The 17,882-nt window shown below is 43.0% G+C and overlaps 1 protein-coding gene across 1 annotated transcript in view; it reads left to right on the top strand.

Annotated features, from left to right (window-relative positions):
• Positions 1-15,264: 15,264 nt before the first annotated feature.
• P3H2 (prolyl 3-hydroxylase 2) overlaps positions 15,265-17,882 on the top strand; it is a 164,450-nt gene continuing 161,832 nt past the window's right edge. Inside the window, exon 1 of the mRNA XM_060099290.1 lies at positions 15,265-15,974. Coding sequence (XP_059955273.1) covers positions 15,501-15,974 — 474 coding nt within the window. The 5' untranslated portion in view covers positions 15,265-15,500. The remainder of the gene's footprint in view (positions 15,975-17,882) is intronic.

The raw sequence follows: 17,882 nt of genomic DNA, 5'->3' as shown, positions 1-17,882 counted from the left end.
TATTATTATTAATATCATCTGACTTAGGTTGAGTTTTCCCAGAAACAGACTCTGAATCAAGGATGTGAGTGCGAGGAGCATATTTGGAAGGTGATTCCAGGAAGAACTGGAAAGGAAGTGAGAAAGTGAAACAGAAAAGGGAAGAAAGCCAGTGAAGGTGTGTTAGGGGGCATAGTACTGCTGTGAGCGATTGAGGCTCAATTCCGCTGGAGAAATCTCACAGAATATACAACATGCCTGAGTTTGTTTATCACAACCAATGGCTAACATTACTCTTCTTTCCATTCCCTCCACCACATCCTACTTGTCGTCTGTAGTGCTATTTCCTAAGCAATTGTAGTAACCATCTCACTAATATCCCCTCAACTAGGGGTACAGGGTCCCCTTACATAATACAATTGTTTCTCATGCTCCAGTCTAATCTTTTGCCATGTGCAAAAGAGTTTCAATAGATGGTACTTCTCTATAAGTAGAACTAAATCCAGGGAGTAAGTGGCCTCCAAAAATTGTTGTCTTCCCTCCTTTCCAGTTATATCTTGCTGCTGCTTCTTTAATTGAATGAAAAATTCTTTAAATTCTATAGTGCTTTACAATTTTCAAAAGTTTCATACACATGGTTTCACGTAGTCCCATATTAATCCTTTTTTCCCTACCCCTATATTGCCCATCCCCCTTCCCTCTCCCCACTAGTAACCACCAGTTTGTTCTCTATGTCTGTGTTTCTATTTTTGTTTTATTCACTAGTTTATTGTATTTCTTTTGATTCCACATATAAGTGTTATCATACAGTATTTCTCTTTCTCTGTCTGGCTTATTTCACTTAGCATAATGCCCTCCACGTCCATCCAGGTTTCTGCAAATGGCAAAATTTTGATCATTTTTATGGGTGAATAGTATTCCATTGTTTATATATACCACATCTTGTTTATCCATTTATCTGTTTATGGACACTTAGGTTGCTTCCGTATCTTGGGAATTGTAATAATGCTGCTGTAAACATTGGGGTCATGTATCTTTTTGAATTAATATTTTTATTTTTTTCAGATATATACACAGGAGTGGAATTGTGGGGTCATAAGGTAGCTGCTTCTTATAACATATGCTCCAAGAAAACTGGGCTCCTTTCTCTTTCCAAAACATGTTCTATGTTTTCTAAAGGTGTGCATATTTTAATACTTTTTTCTCTCCCTGGAATGCCATTATATCTTCCCCATGTTGCTCTATTGAAATCCTACCTGTCCTATAAAGTTCAGCTCAACTACTAGCTCTTCCATAAAGTTCTCAGAAGCTAGAAGTATTAAAGTCTTTTGAAGTTTCTTAAAACAAAAGTCACCTTGTATTAATACTTTGAGTTGTGTTCATTTCTACATCCCCTAGATTGTCCTTTTTGAGGACAGGTCTATTATCTACTCGTGCATTCTCCATTAAATCAGGCAAGTCCCTTGAACATAACAGAAGCATAAAAGATACATATTAAATTCATGCAATTATTATGTATCTCATGAAGGATGAAATAATTTAAAAGAATTCAGAAACAAGAGTTGTTTCAAATATCTAAAGAGATGCCAAGTGAATTCACTTAACTGTTTTCTACTGTTCATCGTGGGGGATGATGAAAACAAATTGATGGAAGTTGCAGAGACCATGGAGATTGAAAAAAGAAGCTTTCCCTGAGTTTTTCATGGTGTATATCAGCTGAATATTTGTTATCTTTCTATTACTTCACTTAGTCATTCATTGGTTCTTTCAGTTGACTAGTCAATTGACAGTATTGGTAAACGTCAGGCACTGTTTTAGTTGCTGGGTACACGATGGTGAACAAAATAACTGATTCCTGTCTTCATAGAGCTTGTGATTTATTAAAGGAGAACAACAAAAACGAAACACAAATATATACATTGTGCTCAGTGCCATGAAGAAAAATGAGAGTGTACTGTGCAATAGATTATGAGAGGGATTTAGTATTGTAGGGGTAACAAAAATCCCTCTGAGAAAGTAACATATAGGTTGATAACCAAAAAATGGGGAGAATTCTAAAAACAGAGAGTAACACGTGGAAAGTATCTGAGGTGTGAAATATTGGGGCACACTTATGAAAATGAAAGGTGGCCAGTAAAAATAGAGAGTAGGAAGTAGGAAGAAATTTACAAGAAGTAAGAAATTTACAAGAAGTAAGACTGAGTTTGTCATTGGCTAGATCATGCATTACCTTGTAGAAAAATTAAGGATTTTGCATTTTATCTCAACTGCAGTAGGAAATCATTGAAGAATATTAAGATGGGGAATGACACAATCATATTTACATGAATTTAATAGATCCTTTTGCTGTTGTATGGAGAATAAATTGGAGAAGGACAATCATGAAAAGTGGGAGACCAGAAAAAGGGCTATTTTGGTTTACCAAGTGACAGATTATGGTGATTTGCTCTAGAGTGGTGAACTGGATTGGACACAAAGGGAATGAGTTAGAGCTGTATTTTTAAATTTGAATAGACAAATATATTTTTTAATTTGAGTGATTAGTTATTGAGTATGAGGAAAACTAGATCTCAAGAATAATTTTCGATTTTTTGGTTTGAGCAACTAGGTGGATATTGGTGAATTTAATGATATGGGGAAGACTAGAAAAGAAAAAATGAAATCGAGGGAAGAGACTTGATAAAGAAATATCTTCTCTTTTTTTTGTTGTTTTTTGGGTTTTTTTTTTGGCTGTGTTGGGTTTTCGTTGCTGCACATGGGCTTTCTCTAGCTGTGCCAAGCAGGGGCTACTCTTCGTCTCGGTGCACGAGCTTCTCATTGCAGTGGCTTCTCTTGCTGAGGAGCATGGGTCTAGGTGTGTGGACTTCAGTAGTTGCAGCACAAACCAGTAGTTGTGGCTCGCGGGCTCTAGAGCACAGGCTCAGTAGTTGTGGTGCACGGGCTTAGTTGCTCCGTGGCATGTGGGATCTTCCCTGACCAGGGCTCGAACCCGTGTCCCCTACACTGGCAGGTGGATTCTTAATCACTGCACCACCAGGGAAGTCCCAAGAAATATTTTCTCTTGTCTAGTGTTACCAGAGAAAATTGGTTGGATTTACCCAGTGGCTCTGTCTTTGTTTTCCCGAGTTTCTCCAGCTTGCCTTTCGGAAGCAAAATTATTTTTCAGAGTTCATCCCTGACCCTTCATTGAATTTCCATTGTGTTTGGATCCGTCTTCAGACTGTAGGTCTGATGGATTCAGATTCAGAACTGCTGACTACCGCATGCTTGTTTTGTTTCCCTGGACATTTTGACCTGTAGCCTAGAAGTAAATAATATTCTCTTCCACAGAAATCTGAGCATATCACAAATGTAATGTAAAATAAAAGCAAAAGCAATTTATAAAGTCTCGTGCAATTGAACAATATTGATGTTTTCAACTTTGAACATCAGTATTGAGAAATTATGTATATGTTTTCTTTGTCCTTAGGAAGTTCTCCTCCCCTGATCCTGCCTGGACTTGTATGAGGGTATGTTGGTTGAAAGTTTGGCCTATTTGAAATGAAGGTTTTTCCAAGTTTCAAAACCACAGCACCTTTCTTTTCTAATGCATTATATGCAAATAAAATCCAAGAGCTCTGGCTGAAGTGGAAGCAGGGATTCCAAAAGGTCTCAAGGACTCTAAGTACCTCTAAGCATCTCAATGATTGCAGTCTAATGATAATTTAAGCAAATTAGCTAGGAAGAGTTCAAACCTCAATCTTGATAAATTCTTTCTCCCAAGAAAAAGCTCTGTCTACCAAAGTATTTTTTCATGCTAGGTTAGCCACGAAATCATTGTATGCTTGTGTGTTAACTTTCCAATCTAGGCCTGGAGGTCTTCAGCTGAATCAGAGATCTTAAAAGCTCTAGATGATCTTAAAAGCTTTTCTCATCCCAGGACATCCTATGAGCTTAACTATTCAAGCTTGTCTCTGTTGAGACTGATGCTCATGATAACCTCTTCAACTTGCTCTCTGAATGGTAGGTCAGTGTGTGATTGTGGGGGGAAGGGAAGGTAGTGGGAAACTTGGACAAGTATGCAGTAGGAGGCTGGTGATTTGGCCTACCACCATCAGAAAGCTAGTTACCAAACTTCATTCGCTGACTTAGTTCCAGACTCACTGTGGGATTTAGGATGAGGGAAATCCCCAGGTCTTGATCTGTTTCATTTTCAGGAAAATTTGAGAAGTTTTGATTTATACTCATGGAAAAAGAATAGAGATTATGAATAATTACATAATTTGATCTGTTCTTAAAATGTTAGATGAGAGACCCTCTTAAGAGGAATGTCACTGCGGAAAAAAATGAATAAATGAAAAAAATTTATCTCTGGCTTTTAATGTCCTTCAGGGTTGTCAGAAAGCCTTTGTCAATTATGGCATAATCTTCCAAGAAAACGGTTATAAGTTTTGCTGATTAAAATGAGGCAGTGAGGAAAAGCTCCTATTTTCATCTGTTCTTTCCTGTTATCCTGCAATAATACAGAAGCAGACTCCTAGAGAATTTCCAATATTGAGTGATAGAATCTGAGAGATCTGGCAGTCTTTCAGATGCAGAGTGTGGAAGTCAGTCTTGTTTTCTTGTGGATATATCAGGAATGAAGTGGGGGAAAAAATAGAGGAATAGGACATTCAATAGTAACTATTTCATATATCCTAAATTTGGGGAATCATTTTGGTTAAGTTTAACTCTCAAAATGCAGCAACACCTTCAGAAAGTTAAGTATATTGTTTTAATAAAATTGTTTCCCTCCTGGCTAAAGTTTTCAGTGAGGGAGATTGAATGGGGTTTTGGAAAAAGAGGAGGAATGGATCGCTTTGGAGTATTCAGTCCCTGGAAATGGATGAGCGTGTGCTAAAAGCAGTCTTAGCGGCTGAGTGAGATTTTGTTTTTCCCTTGCTTTACAATATAACCCAAATCCTTTGTACAGGGAATGCCTAGGAGAACAGACCAGGCAGGGAGAGACAATCTATCATTTTGCATGTGTAGAAGGGCTTTGAAAATGATCAAGTACTACAAAAATTAAGATGATGCCATTTATTAAAAGTAATATTATTATTTATTAAATGATTATTCATGAATCAAAATGAAAACCTCTGACTCATTAGGAGTTTGGCTTCAGTCATTGCAATATATATATCTATATATATCTTTTTTTTTTTTTTTTTTTTTTTTTTTTTTTGCGGTACGCGGGCCTCTCACTGCCGTGGCCTCTCCCGTTGCAGAGCACAGGCTCCGGACGCGCAGGCTCAGCGGCCATGGCTCACGGACCCAGCTGCTCCGCGGCATATGGGATCTTCCCGGACCGGGGCACGAACCCATGTCCCCTGCATCGGCAGGCGGACTCTCAACCACTGCCCCACCAGGGAAGCCCGATTGCAATATATATTTTTTTTTTTTTCTTTTTGCGGTATGTGGGCCTCTCACTGTTGTGGCCTCTCCCGTTGCGGAGCACAGGCTCCGGATGCGCAGGCCCAGCGGCCATGGCTCACGGGCCCAGCCGCTCCGCGGCATATGGGATCCTCCCAGACTGGGGCACGAACCCGTATCCCCTGCATCGGCAGGCGGACTCTTAACCACTGCGCCACCAGGGAGGCCCTGCAATATTTTTAATGATAGTAATTCTTTATCTTTTCAAAGTACACTTGACTCCAGGAAACATCTAAATGTCACTTGAAGTTGATTCTGGAAAATAAGTTAAGGAAGACCCTTTCTTTGTAAAAATTTAGTTTTGATTATAAAATAATATGCAAAATTTCTCTACAAATCCTTCCCAAAGTATTGGTATCATAAATGGAATTAGCATATGGCATCCAGGGTGTCTACTTTGAAGGCAACCAACCATACAATTTATTCTATGTTTATTTTAACAAACAGACATATGGTTACATTTTGCATGGCAGAATCAAAGGTCTGGCAGTCTTTGAGATGCAGAAGTTCAAGTTAGTGTCCCATGTTTTTCTGTAGTTGTATTAGGACTGAAGTGGGAAAAAATGGAGATTTTATTTATTTAACTTACCCCATTGGAACTAAGAAGAAAAAGTTATCTAAAAAGTTTTTAAGCATATATACACATCATATGTATATGAATATATTCTACAGTACCTTAAAAGTTCTGATTAAAAATCTGAAAGTGGTTTGGAGGTAATTAAGTTAAATTGTAAATACAAATTGTCCCTTCCTCCAAAAGTAAATTGACACAAGTCAGTATACTACTTACATTCTGACCTCTTCCAAGGGTAAGATGATAAGGGTGTCAGATTCAATGGAAGAGTGGAGTTGATATTGCTTTTGCCAATTATTTATTAAGTTTTTTCAGTTGAGCCACTTCATCGCTGCATTTGGGTCTTACCTTCTCCATTTATCAACTGGGATGGGAGAAGAGGGTAGCAGTACCTCTACTCATTATTTTCCCTAAGCCCTGGATTCTTTTCATGATTCTTTCCTGCCGGTAAAGGCAGAGAGACAGAAGGAGAATACATATGCTGGATATACTGAAGTTGGAGGTTCCCCAGGGAGTGCGGGCATATGGATCAACTCTTCAGTGCCTGGAATTGTTACTACGCCTCGGGTTACCTCAAAACAATAACTCGTCTCCTGCTCTACTGGCTAAGGCTGGCTGATATTTCAAGGCAAAACCAACAAGCTCTGAAGTAAGATGAGACTTTTAACGACCCCAGAGGGAGCTTTGAAATTTGCTTGGGAATCTAAGTTTAGCTTCATCCCAGAGATAAATGTAGGAAGAAGGGGAGTAATTCTTTGCAAAACCACTAAGAATGTGATAACATGACACTTTTAAAATGAAAGAATCAAAAATTACTTAAAGCTGGAATAGATCTCAGAAGTCCAGTTCCACAACTTCCTTTCCTGACTGGGGGTAAAGGAGGCCCAGGAAGGAATGTCTTGCCTAGGGTATCATGACTGAGCCAGAACAAGATCCAGGGCATTCTGATTTCCTGTCCAGGGTTATATTATGTGCCTGTCTCTTTTGAAATACACTTATTTCATTCACTCATTCAAATAGTGTTTTCTAGAACACAGACAGTGTTAAGATGTAGTAAATCTCTTTCTTCCCAAAAGGCTAAGAGGATGATGTTCATTAGCTGTTATTAAGATAAGTTTCCATTTGGGTAATCTGCACATGGTCAGGTCCTGCTAATGAAAGGTGATTTGGAAGAGAACCAGCAGGAGTGGGCTGGTGTATGAGGCAGCATGGTTAAAGAAACCACAGGCAGGCCCCCAGCCAGGCTGGGGAGGAGGAACAGGTGGTCAGGTAATCAGGAAGCTGGAGTCTATTTTCAGGGGAGCCAAAATGAGTAGTGAAGTCAGAACCTAAAATAGTCAGTTACAATGCATGACAAGGTTTCCAGCAGAGCCACATTGGTGTGTTTTATGGTGAGTTCTGCCAATGCTTTTGTTTGAATGAATTCTTAAAATCAATGTGGTAAGCAAAATAATCTATTTTAAAAACATGGATTTTGGTATTTTAGCTTTGATAATTTTATTTTGATCACGACGTTTTATTGAACAGTTTGAAAAATTCTGCAGAGGATACTTTTCTTTATTCAAAAGGAAAACGAAATTGTTTCTCTTTCCTCTCAAGTTTCCCATATATATATATATGGTATATGTTGCCTCTTTACTTAATTTCCTTTTATTCTATAGTTGGTAGTAAATCATATAGGTTGTTAATCTTTGTGTCTACAAATGAAATTTTCGTAAAAGATGGGGCAATTATGTTTTATAGATATTTAAGATAAAAATTATATATTATTTTATTACTTCAAAAGCAATTTATCCTAGTTTTGCCACAGACAAAGCTATTAATGAGATGTTGAAATTTCTGGGGCTGGCGGGGAAGGACTATACATCTCCTTGAGACTTGGAGAGAACTCATCCTCCAGCAGTTTGGGAGGGCTGCTAATACCTATCAGACCTTGGAGAACAGAACCGGGGAGAAGGCTCAGCAGTCCTGGCAGAGGTACATCTAAATGCTCTCCAGAGAAGCAGGGACGCCAGCACGCAGAGTACCATAGGCTGGACGATACCTGACATGGACATTTTTGGAAATGGTCCAAAAAGAAGGAAATGGTGATAACAGTGGGCAAAGCAGACAGTGTGAGAGAGGCAGGCACCCAGCTCTAGAATTCAGGGTGTCTTAGTAGCTGAGGCTTTATTGCCCAAATATTTGGCTCTTTTTTATTTCCCTGTGATCCCACCAGAAGCTGAATCTGATGGCTACCAGAAGGCTGGAGAAGTTGTCTAGAACAAAGCCTCTGTCAGAAGGTACTAAAAGAAATTCCTGTCTAGAGACCCTAACAGGAGAAGGAAGAGAGCTTCAGGAAAGTGGGCTCTGGACTCACTCAAGTCGTAACTCCCTAACTTATTTGGTCTGTGAACTTTTAACTTTTTCTACCCAAATTTCTTTATTTGTAAAGTTTATATAATCACATATCCATAACTTCTCCCCAACTCCCAACTCCAAGGATCAAATAAAATCACAAAATATTTCCAGCTCAGAATCCTCAATTAGCATTAGCTGAACCTGAACAAAGATAAAAGTTTAATGCTATGAGCGAATTTAATGTAAATTTTTTACCAAACAAATGATACCTTTATATTCCTTCCTTTGCTCTCTACATTTAGCTCTCCATCTAGGTCCCCAACAAAATGTGGAAATTGCAACAGTCTGTTTCTGCTGGAAATTGATATGTTTCATTTTGAAGTGGTCTCCTCCATCCTTTCCCTATGAAGCTGAGGCCAGAGAGATGAGAATACCTACAGTTCTGCTGTAGCCAGGAAAGGCCCCAGTGTCAGCTTGGGAACCAGTCACAGGCCGGGTAAAACAGATACAGAGGGAAGGTCTGACAACAGAATGGAAACACTTTAGTAGGCCAGGCTTAGAAATACAGAATCAGTAAGCAACAGGATGAAATTCAGCCAGGTGTCCAAAAGCAAAGCAGTCCACATCAGGGGTGACTGTAAGAGTCAGAAGGTGGGTACCACGGCAGACCTAAGGATACCGTCAACAAGAACTAGGCACTGGTCCAGACAGCTTACTGCCGTTGGTGATGTCCAAAAGCTGGGAATAGGGGACTGGTTTGAAAATAGCCTCAGTTAGAACAAGCAGGAACAAGCGGGGCCCCATTTCAGAAGAAACGGGGTGATAATTATTCTATTTAGATAAGTAGAGTGTTGGAGGGGAGCCCCTATTCTCCTTATTTGTCATGATAAGAAAATTTCTAGATTAATATTTCAGAAGTTGACCAGCTTGACCTGAGCATAGGCAGGTAGTTTTATTTCAGGGCGTGGGTGGCAGAAGGAACAGAAAGGTCATTTACTGCGTATTAAAACCCATATTCTCCAAACCTGCTTTTTAGCAACAAAGTAATATTTGGGTATTTATTGTTTCCATTTCTGAGTCTTTTCAAATGGTTTCAAAATTGAAGTTGGAAAAAGAGAAGTGATTATCAACCCAAATATCTTCAAACAGGAGAAGACATGGGTTTCAGTTTCTAAATCAGATTTCAAGGGCAGAGCAGGCCAGTTGAGGAACAGTGAAGCTGTCTTTGCCATGGGAGAAAACCTCCTCCAGCTACTACAGCAGGGCTGAGCCTGAAATGTGGTGTTTCACGTGAAGAATTCAAGGATGGAGATGGGAGGGTGGGTCTTAAAGATAGGAAAGGCATGAGGGTAACCTCAGAATGATGTATCACTCAGGCATACAGTCTCATCTCTCCCAGAATTTCTGATGGGTAAGGTTTTTCTTTGCATCCACAAACAGTGATCTGACATCTCTAATGTAGGAATGAATTAAACCTATTTACTCTCATGGTCATGACTGTTTCAACAGGCATTAGATCACCTATCAAGTTGAGTTCACAGTCATGTTCAGCCTCTGTCCAATACATATGGTTTTACACACAGATACACACACCTTGTCCACATTTATTCTGCAGAAAAATTTTATGATTCTGTGACTCTAGCTCAGCAGTCCCCAACCTTTTCGGCACCAGGGACCGTTTTCGTGGAAGACAACTTTTCCATAGACCTGGGGGGGTGGGGGGATGGTTTGGGGATGATTCAAGCACATTACACTTATTGTGCACTTTATTTCTATTATTATTACATTGTACTATATAATAAAATAATTATACAACTCACCATAATGCAGAATCAGTGGGAGCCCTGAGCTTATTTTCACTTGCCACTCACTGATAGGGTTTTTTGTTTGTTTGTTTGTTTTTTGCGATACGCGGGCCTCTCACTGTTGTGGCCTCTCCCATGTGGAGCACAGGCTCCGGACGCGCAGGCTCAGAGGCCATGGCTCCGGGGCCCAGCCGCTCCGCGGCACGTGGGATCCTCCCGGACCGGGGCACGAACCCGCGTCCCCTGCATCGGCAGGAGGACTCTCAACCACTGCGCCACCAGGGAAGCCCCCAAGCAGAATTTTGACAGGGGCTATGAAGATATTTAAGGCCTAGAAAGAGGCAGTGAGGTGCAGTGGGAGAAAGAATAAATAGGCTTCAGTCCTGACCCTGTAACTTGCAAACTAACCTTTGGTAAGTCATCCTTCATTTATAAACCTCAGCTTTCTCACTGGTAAAATTACAGTACGAATGCCTTACTCAGAGAGACCCTTCCTTGCAAGTCAAATGACTACATGTTTGTGAGAAGAACTGGCATGATACCAACCAAGCCCACTGGATAAGGGTGGGCCCACTGGATTCTCCGAATTTCAATCTAAATTGTGTTTTTAGCTTAAATTATTTGGGGAATAATTATCATTCTTTATTTCACTTCTTTTTCTTGTTCAGCTAGAATGTGAGTCTCCTGAGGAATGGAGTTGGAATGCCTCCATGAGAAGAGTGTGGGGACAGAGTGTTTGCAAATGTTTTATTTGATTTGGAATTTTAGAGCTCAATCAGGAATTAAGGTAAGCACAGGGGCAGAGCTATTAAGGCAGTTGGAAAGGAACAGACAGTCCTGGAATGTGGCAGCTCCTGTTTGATTTTAAATGTAAGTTAAATATTAATTTTTCTTAAAAAAAAATCCCTCTTCCTTCCAGGGAGGCCCTTTTCTCTCTCTCTCTCTTATGTTGACAGATTGTTGGTGGCTTGCCTTTCACACTAACTTATTTGGAGGAGAAAAGTCTTCAGGTGACCCTATTTGACTAAGAAAAAAAGTCTTCCAAACAGCTCCCTTGCCGCCACATCAACAGCAGCTAAACAGCCTGGGTTGTTGCATAGTGAGAATTATTCCTTTCATTTCAAGGGAATCAAAGATGTTTGGAGTCAGCAAGAGCCCTGGTTACACATGATCAAAATAAACGAGTGTTAGATTTGCTTATGGAAAGTGTCAGTTGAGTCTATTGCTAAAGTCTGAGTACACTTTTTATTGTTCCCTAAAGATTTTGCAGGAAAGAGAGAAGTCACCTATGGAAAAAACAAACAAACAAACAAAAACAAAACCCCCAAAAAACTAAGCTGATTTGGGGAAAACAAGAAGCATTTGAAGATCTTCCCTTTTCTGAATTCATTCCTGCTGGAGGTTCCCTAAAGCAAGGGGTGCAATGATGATGCTGTTGACTTGTAAACAGAAGTCAAAAGGAAATTCAAGCCTCTGTCAAGATTCATTCCAAAGATAATAAAAAAAGGAAATGATTGAATCCCTTTTAGAGGTTTTGGATGGATTCTCTTGTGCTTTGGCTGTTCTCTGAATTTGTAAGGAATGGAGAACAAAAGTGAAATTGCAGGCTCCCAGTTCATACCCACCTTAGCAGCAATTTCAACATCTTATGCTTCCCATGGCTCCTTTTCTCAAATCATCATTTGTTTCTTTCTTACTTTCATGCATTTTTGTTTTCTTTCTCTTTTAAAAGAATTTTTCAAAGCTACTATCATCCAGTGCTCCATGACATTCAGCATACATGTTTTATACTTTGGTGTATAAAATTAAGCATACTACTCCTGCCACTGCCTATCTATGTGACCTGTAGGCCTAAGTTTCCTCATTTGTAAAATAAGGGAACTGAGTAAGACTTGCAGTGCTCAAACTATGTTCTATCCCAGGGTTCCTCAATTTGTACACTGTTGATAAATTAGGCTGGATAATTCTTTGTAGTGGGAGGCTGTCCTGTTCATCAAGGGATGGTTAGCATCACCCCTGGCCTCTACCCATTAGATGCCTGCAGTACAATTATACTCTCTCCCCTGGTTGTGAAAACCAACAATTGCCAAATGACTCCTGGGCTGAAAAAGTCACTAATTAAAGCAATGGTTCTCAAACTTTGGTGGGTATCAAAACCCCTGGGGAACTTGGTAAAAACATAAAGGCCCAGACAGGATTCAATTACAAAGCCAGGGCCTCTGGGCTTTTTTGTTTGTTAGTTTGTTTTTAAATTAGCTTTTGAATACACAACAAAGTTTGAGTACCACTGTTCATGAGGAATTGTGTTGATGAAACGGTTCTCAAAATATGATTCTTGCACCAAGAGCCTCAGCATCACCAAGGAATTTGTTAGAAATGCACATTTTTGGGCTCCACCCCAGGCTTGGTGAATCATAATCTCTGAGATGGGACCCAGTTGTCTAAGAAATGGCCCAGGTAAAGAAGAAGTGCATTCTTAGTAAACCCAGAAAGACATTCAGAAATGTGAGAGAGGACTTTCTCAACACAGAATTGATACCATTAAGTAGAGTATTGCCTGGAATCAGTTGCTCCACCCTGTGTGGCTTCTGTCACCATATGGTCATGAATTTTGTTCTGGCTCAGCCTTAAAAGGCAGATCAGATTTTCCTTCTTGGGGAGGGGAGATCTGAGGCATGGCACATCTCAGACTCACAAATCCTCTATGCACCTGGGCCCTGACTCATAGACTTACTCTTTGGGCTATGGCATTGACTCTAGACCAGTGGTTCTCAATCTTGGCTTCCTGTTAGAATCACTTAGGGAACATTTAAAAATCTCAATGCTCAGGCCAAACCCCAGACCAATTAAATCAGAATCTCTCAGAGTGAGAACCAGTTATCAGTATTTTTGCCTTCTCAAATGATTCCAATCTTCAAGCACATTTGAGATGCCAATTGAACACTTTCTATAAAGTCAGATAGGGCTTGTACAGAGGGAGAAAAGGTAATAGGACATGCAAAAGGTTTGAAAGCAAATGTCAGTTTGGTAATCAGCATAAAGTTTGGTATGGCTACAACCTGTAAGCTTTTGATTCTGTGCCAGTGCCAATTTGTCCCCTAAGGTTTCTTAGATCCTTCAACCAAAGGCCATCTTTGCAAGCTCCGCATTTCTATAGCACTTTGAATCTAATCTAAAATCTGTCATTTCTATAATATGGTAGATGTTAGACTAGCCCTTATATTATAGCCCTTTCCCCCACAATACTTACTTTGAGAGTAGGTATCCAAAGATATAAATATAATTGACATATATTAAATGATGTGGAAATGTCATGGAATGTAGAGATAATCCATAGCAAAGCATCCTGGCACTTTGCCCTCAGTCCCACAGCAGGACTTCTAGCCAATATGCTTCAAAACCTTCCACAAGTGGATTAATAACTCCAGCCTCCAAAGTCTTTATCTGAAAAGAGAGACAAATCCTTAGAGCAAAAGTCTGGGCAGATGACCTAAGTGCAAATTCTGGAATACTGAACATCCAAAGTATTAAGGACATAGCTCCAAGGTGAAGCTTTTCCATCAGTGGAATAAGCCAAATAAGTGAGGTTTGGTGGAGAAAAGTAATAAGAGCATGATTCTTTGGGGTCCCTTGGAGTTACAGAGCCAAGGCTGTTTACGGCCAGAGTGGTCAAACCCAGCAAAATGAGTGAAGGAATGAGCATGAAACTCTGGCAGCCTCCTGGGCCTAGTGGTGATTCTACAGAAAAACCTTCTTTGGGGAATTCATATCAGCTACACGATAAGTGTTCTTTCCTGTTGCCCTTCCCTCTTGCTCACCATCCCAGTGGCCAGGGAGACTTGGGTGAGATTGCTACAAGCACTAGGAGACCACAGCAATGTTTCCAGGAGGCAGGCTGGAGTCAAGGGTCCAGTGCATAAGCTCTCAGGAATCCTTGTGAGAGTGTGAAGCCAAGGAACAGGAAAGAAGAGAACACCTTGAATCAGAAGGTATTCAAGAGGGAGGAGAAACAGAGGAACAGGAAAGCCTCCAGCTAGTCCTTTGGAGTCTGGCACCCATTTCTGTCAGCTTTCCCAGTCCTAGACTGATGCTCATTGCTTAAGTCCTGGGAGTACTGGATTTATTTTATTTTATTATATTATTTTTTTTTTTGTGGTACATGGGCTTCTCACTGTTGTGGCCTCTCCCGTTGCGGAGCACAGGCTCCGGACGCGCAGGCTCAGCGGCCATGGCTCACGGGCCCAGCCGCTCTGCGGCATGTGGGATCTTCCTGGACCGGGGCACGAACCCGTGTCCCCTGCATCGGCAGGCGGACTCTCAACCACTGCGCCACCAGGGGAGCCCAGTACTGGATTTATTAAATTGCCTCTTTGTTCAACTCTTGCAAAAAGAATTTAGATCTGAAAACCATTTGACGTGTTGGGATATTTGTCTGCCATAGTAGATGAGGAACCTAAGGCTCAGTTGTGCAAGTTTACGGCGTTGGTAAACTGACCGAGGCAGAATGTAAGTACAGCCATTCCAACAATTCTCTGGGTCCTGTAACGCCCTCCTCTGCACAGAAAGGTGGACTATTCACTGTTCCCTTGTCCCTACTCCCTGACCCAATGCGCAGACACACACCCATACAAAGTGGGATGAGAAACAAGGGTGGGACCTTCTCTAAGAGAAGGAGCAGTAAGCAAGCTTTGATTCCAAAGGCCCAGGGTTGAGTCCTTCCTTCGCTTTTTCACAGTCCTATAAACATGGACTAATCACTTTTCTCCTCAGGCCTCCCAACGGGGCCGGGCCCTCTAGGGTTTTCCTCACAGCCGGAGAGAGAGCTTCCATGTGAAGGTGAAGGACGCTGCAAACTGCGAGGTCACGGACAAATTTCAGAAAATGATGAAAGTCCTATCCTCGCTAAGCCGGCTTTTCTTCCTCTCTAAAAAGGGAGTAATCATGTCCATTCCGCAACCTCGAATGGACCCCACGCGTCAGGCTCTGCCCCCCCGCGGGCTGGCCCCCAGCGGCGCTGGCTCTCTGGCTGGCACTGGTGTGTGAGGGCCCTGGCCTCCCGGCGGCTGCAGCCGGGAGCCTGCAGGGCGCGCGCTGAGCGCCGGCGAGTGGCTCGCGGAGGCTCGGGCAGCAGGAGGAGCGTGTGAGCTGTGGGCGTCCCTTTAAGAGCGGCCGTCCGAGCCGGCCTCCGCCTCTCAGTCCGCCGAGCGCCGCCGGTCACCTGAGGCGCCCGGGTCAACCGGCTGGCGGCGGGGCCGGCGATCTCGCCCGCGGAGCCGGGAGACGGGGCCTGGACGCCAAGTGCCCGGAGCCGACTGCGAGCGTGGCCGGCCGGCGCCCGTCCGCGGCGGAGGATGCGGGAGCGTATCTGGGCGCAGCTGCCGCTGCTGCTGCCCTGGCTACTGCTGCCGCCGCCGCTGTGGGGCGGCCCCCCGGACGGCCTGTGCCCGGAGTGCGAGCCCGAGCCCGGGCCTCTGCAGCCCTTCGACTTGCTCTACGCCAGCGGCGTGGCCGCCTACTACAGCGGGGACTACGAGGTGGCCGTGCGCGACCTAGAAGCGGCGCTGCGCAGCCACCGGCGCCTGCGGGAGATCCGCGCCCGCTGCGCCCGCCACTGCGCCGCGCGCCGCCCGCTCGTGCCCCCCGGCGCTGGCCCGGGGGCCGAGCTGCCCTTCTTCCGCGCCCTGCTTGAGCGGGCGCGCTGCTACCGCAGTTGCCAGAGCCAGCGCCTCGGGGGCCCCGCGTCCCGCCACCACGCCAGCGAGGATGTGCGCAGCGACTTCCAGCGCCGAGTGCCCTACAACTACCTGCAGCGGGCCTACATCAAGGTACCCAGAGCGCACACCTCACGCCCCCCGCTGCCCTGGGATGCGCTCCAGCCCTCCCCGCGGCTCCCGTCTCTTGGCCGGCGCGCTGCTCCTTAGAGAGTCAGACTGGGTCTCCTTTAACGGTTCTGTCTCATGTGTGAACCTACATAGCTGGTGCCCCGAGCTCTGTAACCAACACTCGATGAACTTGGGCAAGCCATTAGCTCTTTCGGCATCCACTTCTCTCTCAAAAAGAGGACTGTACTGATAAGACGTTTAAAGTACCCATTCAGCACTAATGTCTGAACATTGGTAGAGCCGGGCCTAGTATAAGTTCTCCTCTCGTTTCATTCCCTGGTCTAGCTTCATCCAGTTTCTCTCCCATCTCCGCTCCCTCATCCCTCCTACAAGTCTGCACCTTTTCTTTGAAGTTTAAAAGAGAGCGGTCTCAAAACAGCAGAGTTAAAAGTAGACTTGCTCCGAAACCCATCCCTCTGTCTTTTCCCCTGCACTTAGCACAAAAAGGGAAGATCAAAGGTTAAAGAGGAGGTATGCATGGAAGAGGTGAATCTGTGTGGGCAGTCTCACTAAAAGTACCTGAAGTGCTGACTCTTTCTCCTTTGATAGAAGGCTTCCAGTTTCTGGAGGTAAGCATCGGACTGAGTTATTCACCACCAGATGCTCCCTCTTTCTGGTTTTATTTTTGTGTATTCAACTTGCCTGAAGTTAGTGCCAGGAGGCAGACAGTGTATATTGACATCTTCCCCACATTCACAGTTTTAAAGATCTACGTGAATGCTTCGGCAGGGAGAATTTAGCCTGTGTTCCTCAGTCTCCCACTCTCACTCATCCATGTTGCTCTGAACTTACACTTTCTCCCCCTTCTGCCTTTCTATGTCAGTATATCCATGTCTGTTCTCCAGCTGTTGGAGAAGTGGCAGCTTTGGGGGTTGGTTTGTCATGCCAGCCAATGGACCAGGCTGCATTTCTGGAGTGGTGAAAATACACACCAGGTGCTGATATTCTAATGTCTTTTGCAGCTCATCCCACACAGTCTCTGAGCTCACAGTTGGTAGGGCTCTCTGCAGATTTGCAGTTTTGGGTAGAGTTCAGGAAATCACAACTGTAACTAACTCTTAACTCCCAGTGCTCTGGCTAAGTTGCTAGATTTAGTATCTTGGGCAAGAAATAAGGAGAAAGCCTGAATCCTTTCCAGGATTTGTCTTCTACTTGCTTGTGCCTCCTGAAGCATTTGCTGAGGCATGTATTAAGTATAAATGCTTTCCTTTAAATGAATGGCTCAGTTTTTTGTGGTCTTAGAGAAATCAGTCAATATCAGGCAGAGAGGGGCCTGTGAGTACCCGACAGCTGACGATATACTAAGCTAGTTCCCAGAGCAGAATGTGGGTGGTCGAGTTTGGTCCCCCTGTAACACTGTCTTCCCAGGAGTCTCCGATGTGAGGTTGGTAGTCCTGCTGATTGTTCTGTCACACATCTTGGGCACGTTTTCCTTTCTCAGGTCTGGAAAAGGAATGCATATTTATTTTCACTCCTATAAAAATAAATAACCACGAGGTAACTCTCAAAATGTGAGTGTCTTTGGTTCTGTAATTACACTTGCTTCACTGCTAATGTTAACATTTATCATTCTCCTACTCCCATCTCCTGGTTGGAGGTCAAAGAAGATGAAGCCATAGGTTTAACATGCCTCAGTTTTTTTTCAGTGAATTGATGACAGGAGATAGTCACTCACAGGTAGCTCTGTGAAGTGAACTATTGGCTGTGGTTTGGTGAGCCAAAGAAGTTTAAGAAGTCCTTTCAAAAATATGTGAGTTCATGTGCTAATTTCTGTTTTACTGGCAATGTTTCTGAGAGCAGAACAAATCTTGCATCTGCTTCCTGTTCACCTCCACTCCGATAGGTACAATT

This window comes from Mesoplodon densirostris, chromosome 5, assembly GCF_025265405.1.
Source record: "Mesoplodon densirostris isolate mMesDen1 chromosome 5, mMesDen1 primary haplotype, whole genome shotgun sequence".
In the NCBI taxonomy this organism is placed as follows: domain Eukaryota; kingdom Metazoa; phylum Chordata; class Mammalia; order Artiodactyla; family Ziphiidae; genus Mesoplodon; species Mesoplodon densirostris.
This window is presented reverse-complemented; position numbering and strand designations above follow the sequence as displayed.